The sequence below is a fragment of the Morus notabilis genome, unplaced genomic scaffold, assembly GCF_000414095.1.
Source record: "Morus notabilis unplaced genomic scaffold, ASM41409v2 Scaffold1960, whole genome shotgun sequence".
Taxonomy (NCBI): domain Eukaryota; kingdom Viridiplantae; phylum Streptophyta; class Magnoliopsida; order Rosales; family Moraceae; genus Morus; species Morus notabilis.
This window is the reverse complement of record NW_010368052.1, coordinates 112672-118216: the sequence shown is the minus strand read 5'-3', so window position 1 is coordinate 118216 and position 5545 is coordinate 112672. Positions and strand designations below refer to the sequence as shown.

General features: G+C 35.6%; 1 protein-coding gene across 2 annotated transcripts in view; it reads right to left on the bottom strand.

The window, feature by feature from the left end:
- LOC21393398 (ribosomal RNA small subunit methyltransferase G) overlaps window positions 1–2276 on the bottom strand; it is a 4078-nt gene extending 1802 nt beyond the window's left edge. Inside the window, exons 1-7 of one of the 2 annotated variants that reach the window (XM_024176200.1) lie at window positions 2052–2276; window positions 1739–1931; window positions 1511–1620; window positions 1180–1258; window positions 1023–1090; window positions 850–916; window positions 195–281 (exon numbers count right to left, since the gene is read on the bottom strand). In XM_024176200.1, the coding sequence (XP_024031968.1) occupies window positions 195–281; window positions 850–916; window positions 1023–1090; window positions 1180–1258; window positions 1511–1620; window positions 1739–1931; window positions 2052–2264 (817 nt within the window). In that variant the 5' untranslated portion in view covers window positions 2265–2276. Of the gene's footprint in view, window positions 1–13; window positions 282–849; window positions 917–1022; window positions 1091–1179; window positions 1259–1510; window positions 1621–1738; window positions 1932–2051 lie in introns of those variants that run through there. The other variant, XM_010114285.2, reaches the window with a different exon arrangement.
- Window positions 2277–5545: the final 3269 nt, after the last annotated feature.

The following is a 5545-nucleotide window of genomic DNA, read 5'->3' as shown; positions in this document are numbered from 1 at the left end:
GCATTCCTGGTCGTCAAAAGGTGAGTTTTATTTCTTAATAGTCACTCGAACTACAAATAGGAAAAGTTTAGAATTCTCAACGTACAAGTTGCCATAACAAAAGTTGGTGAAGATGGGTAGGAAAGGCAACAACTACAACAAATAGTGAAATAATGCGCATTTGAATATTTACAATGGAAGTTTTGCTGGTGTACCTGGATCACGGGGATATTTCTTTGGTGTGGGACGAGCCTTAAAACATACGACCGCAGTTCTCTGTCCATGCGGACTGTGAGATTCCACTGGGTAGAAAAAGATAACTTGCATAAGGAAACATAGCAATATGTGTGTATTTATAATTCTAGCAACACTGAGCATTCACGAAGCACAGTCAGTTTTAGTAAATTCACATTAACTCATATTTATAAAAAGGGATGATAAGATGAACTACCTTTTAACAAGGTCAACAGGTAATCTTGCACAAATGACATTAACTTAACACACGAGCAGCCAAGCATTCAAGTTTCAGCTAAAATGCTAAGTTTTGAAGTGGAAAGAAAAGGGTTTTATTTCAAAATATGCCAAAAATCTATTGGTGAATTTGACCTTGATATTTATTTGGTCAAGCAATAGGAAAGTTCCTGGTCTCAAATCACAAATCATAGCATTGCGTGATCTCACAGTTTATAAATAAGTAGTTGCTAGTTAGGACAATATTATGAGAGACTAGCAAGCTGTGATGTCTCATTTCTAACAATTACAAAAACAAAAGGGCTTGATTCAACATAAACTCTTGAAAAAAAAAAAAAAAAAGAACTTCATGTAAAGAAATATTGTTAGCTAATCTTGATATCACATGAATGAACATACCAGAGCATACTTGTAATACAGATGCTCCCATCATTTCAATTGCTCTTTCTGCCTTTGTAACTTCTACCTATTCCAACACACCAAGCAAACAGAATGCTTAGTCATTCATTCACATATGAAAACGCTACACAAAGATTTCTGAGAAGCCTTGAATTGTAGAAAGCAAAACACACCTCAGGATCGTGGCCCTTCGCAGCCACAAACAAACCCCCAACGCGAACCAGAGGAAGACAGTATTCAGCTGACCATCACAAACAATAAATGAACTTCAAGTCTTGTAAATACACTCAGAGAGACAAAATAAAAGCGATTTGTATCTTTTATAGTTACCTAAGACTCTCATTTCCGCAACTGCTCTGGCAACTGTTACATCAAATTTCTCTCTGAAGCATTGATCCCGCCCCAAATTCTGTCCTATAACAAGGTTAAAAACATTCATTCATCCATGAGAATGTAATTTCTGAGCGTAGACTTTATCTCATATTTTCAACGAGAAACCATGTTTATATTCATCTCCACACACGTCAAGGCCGAACTTTTGCTAAATAACGTCCATTTGGGGGCTTAGTTTCTTTTGATTTTGTAAAGTTAACATTTGACAACCATAAAACATCAGTTTATGCTGTAACGAGAAACTAAAAAAAAAAAAAGGAGCTAGGACCTCTGCTCTTCCTCTGACAACTTGAACATTGGCCAAACCAACATAAGCAATCACATGCTCCAAGAAAACGCAACGTTTGTTCATAGACTCCATAAGAGTAACTTCCCAACCTATTCACCAAAACAATATTTATGATTAAATGCCATAAATTTTTACTCGACCTTATTCTTTTGTTTTTCATTTTGCTGGATCAAGCAAAGCCGTTGAGACAATGGAAATGATCTTCACCAGGACAGGCAATGGCTAGGATCAGTCCGGGAAGACCGGCGCCACTCCCAACGTCAACAAGCTTGAGGTGATCACACGAAGAGCTACAATGCGAAAGATAAGAATTCCGAATCGGAGGTATTATCGCAAGCGAGTCCTCCACATGCCTTTCCATGACCTCGTCCACCTCCGTAACCGCCGTCAAATTCATTTTCTGCAATTCGACGAACTCATTACAAAGATATTCTCTTTCTCAGTTTCTCGACCTTTTCTCGGCAACCAAACAGCGAAAACAGAGGGCAAAGTAAATGTAGTAAGAGAGAGAGAGAGAAACCTGGTTCCATTGAAGAAGCGAATCTACGTAGAGACGGAGTTGGTCCTGCTGAGAGGAAGTTAGGGTTTGGAAGTGAGAGGATTTGATTGTATTCGTAGAGAAGGTTTCTCGTCGGAATCCGAGCGGCGAGAACGACGGCGGTGGATTGGCGGTCGGAAGGTGTTTGACGAAAGTGCCCAGAGAGAATGGGAGTAGGCTCCGCTTAATCAACATGTTTTCCGCGCGTTTCGGATAACGGAATATGTGGGTCACTCGGTTTTTTCTCAACTAAGTTTAAATGGGCTTAACTCGTATTGGGCCTCGTAAGCCCATTGGACTAACTTTACTTGGGGAGTCTGTTATATGGGCTTTCCTTAGCATGGGCCGGGACAACCCACTCGAAGGTAGAGAAACTCTGGAGAAGCTCGAAAAGACCTCAAGTGTCGGATTTACGCCTGGAATATTGGAGTTTTGATTCGTGCATATGATTGAACTAGTTTTTAAAAATTAAAAAAAAAAACACGTGGCATAAATCTAAATTACATTGAGAATAAAACTTATAATTTCGTGGATTCGAGTTTTCAATTCGAGCTGTGATGTGATATTTTCTGAGAGTTTTTCACTGTAGCAGAAAAAGTTAGATGTGACATTTTCTCAGAGTTTTTTTACTGTAGAAACCTAGAACTGAAAACTCGAATCGGTGAAATGAACGAGGCATAAAAAAATCTTTAACAAAAGTGACGTTTGAAATCCAACGCTGCAAAATTTGTATTCCCGTAACTCACCCCTTGAAATAAGGCTAGATCTAGACACACAACACCTTGGTTTTTGGCATGCGCTAGGCTGTGTTTAGCTTTAGCAATTATGGCATCGTTCAGTTCGCAGATTTGAGTTTTCAATTCAAATTGAGATGTAATTTTATGTGAGAATTTTTCACTGTAGTAGAAAAATTAGATGTAACTTTTTATTAATAGCTTTTAACTGTAGTAAAAGTAAAATTAAAAACTCGAATTAGTGAAATGAAAGAGACATATATTTCTAAAAAATGCTTTATTCTTAATGATAAGAGTTTAAAATGCCACTACGTTTTATTTATATAATACTTGTGATATAACAAAATAGTGTGATTCAAAATATACTGTTATTTCCTTATCTCTCCTCCAATTCAGGTGATGCAGTCCTCATGTTTTGTTGTACATCAAAAACTATTACATAACAATGACGGATTTGGATTCAACTTTTTTAGTCCTTATTCATAGAAGTTCTATTCTATTGCCATGTGGTGATGTATCTCTCTAATTGTGTTGAATATTTAATAGTCCATTTAACACCAATCGTTGAAATCACCTAGTAGGTTACAACTAGTCGCCGAAGTAACTTTCTAGATGATTTAGAGACAGCTAAGCAAATTTGACGAGCAAGAGGTGTGACCGCGAAAGAGAGAAATTTTTTACAAAAATACACAAAGACAAATTTTGTTAGACTGTATTCGATTATCAAATCGTAAAATAAATGAATGATGTTGGGATTTATTTCCGGAGATTGTTGGGATTTATTTCTCAATTTGTGTATTGATTCTAATCGTATTTGATTGGTATTATTTTAAGAATGTTTAGCGGGTTGATTGTATTTGAAAATAGATGTGCAGCTGACTAGCCTTTTATGGAAGGTCACTAAAAGATCTGAAAACTTGTTTTAGTTTCTATTTTTGTAAGTCAACTATTGATTCAAAGATGAAAAATTGATTTGATTGATTATTGATTTAGATTTGATAGCTGGATGATCTTCCGTGTCGCCTAAGAACGTGTCCAGGTTCGTTTATCAGTTTTGGGAAGATTTCAGAATGAAAGGAGATTGATTCGTCTGGTTTTGAGAAAGTTGACCGTGACAGCTATGTTGCAGTTATTGTTGCAACAAGGATCTGCAACAGATTTGGTTCAGCGAATTAATTGAAGATGTGTCAAGCTATTCACAGCTTGCTTATTTATTGAAAGTGTCCCTTAAGTCTTGATATACCTTCTGATTAGTTTTGCTGGGTTGTGAGAAACGTGAGCACTTGTATTCAAGAGAGATGATTTGAGTATTTTTGAGAGAAAAACTTAGTTGGAGGGATTCCAATGTTAAAAAGTCGAGGGGATCTCGTTGTACAAGTCCATTGAGAAATTGCAAGTTCATAGGTATCTTCTTAGAAAGGGAGTCTCGGGTAGATTAAGTCCAATTAAATTGTAAAAGAGTTTGGATTGTTCATCATCTGGGCGTGGCCCCGCGGAGTAGGGTGTTACCGAACCGTGATACCATTTCTCTCCTGTTCTTTTATTTTATGTTTCTGCATTATTCATATTGTCTTATAAAGTGTTAAAAGACTCAAACCGGTACTAACAAATGAATTACAACATTGGTTTCTTTATCCCCTCAGAATTGTAACATTGAACAAATTTCATGAGAGGCAAAATACCTTAATTATCTCTCTTCTTTAAGTGGGGCTAACAAACCAATTTCAAACTACCTTAAGATTGCACAACTCGACTTGCACATAATGCTAGCCTTCTTGTATTGCTTTTCTGGATGGCAAATGTTGTTTGTACATAACATTATGCAAATGATAGATTTTGTAGAAGTTTATAAAAGTATCTGACACAAAACCAATATACTAAAATCATTATTTTGAGAAGTATATTTTTTAACTTTTAACCTTTGCTTCTGCGTCTACTTCTTAGAACTTGTACCTTGTTAAATTAATTAAGTCTCGCTCCACCCTATCCCATGCCTTTTGACTGTAGTCATTAACAGTACAATTTCTTCTAAAAGCATCACACATTTTCAAATGAAGCCCTAGACTCACCTTGAATTGAAGTTGGGATCGAGGTTGTAAATTAGCTTCAGAAAAGAAAAAAAAACATATATCTTTTTCCTTTCTTATATTTTGATTAACTATGAATGTGTTTGATAAATAAACCGAAAGATGTAGCTAATTAATTGAGGATTTACATTAATCCCAAACTAGTTCATGTTTAGAGTTAGACACTCTAATTCTATGTAATTGAGAGTGATAAAATCACGGAAAATAATTGAAGCATAATCGACACACAAAATTTATAGAGGTTTGCCTCACTATGAGACTACATCCTCTTTCGGGTGCTATAGGTTGTGTTTGGAATTGATTCCGTTTCACGTTTTTTGAGAAAGAAAAAATGAAAACGTTTTCAAAACGGCATTTGGCGCAATAAAGACAAAAAACGGAAATGAAAATGATTTTTTAGTTTAGTGTAAAATGAGAGAGAAATGAAAAATGACTTTTAGTCGTTTTTCATTTTTTGTTTTTGTTTTCTCCTCTCTCGAGCAGAGAGAGACAAAGAGATACATTAATGAATTTTTTTTACACTGAAAATAATCTCTTGATAAAACTATCAAACGTATTTTTAAAAATGATTTCTGTCTGAGATTAAAAACGTTTTCATTTTCATTTTCATTTTCATACAAAAAATAAAATCATTTTGAAATGAGTTCCAAACGCG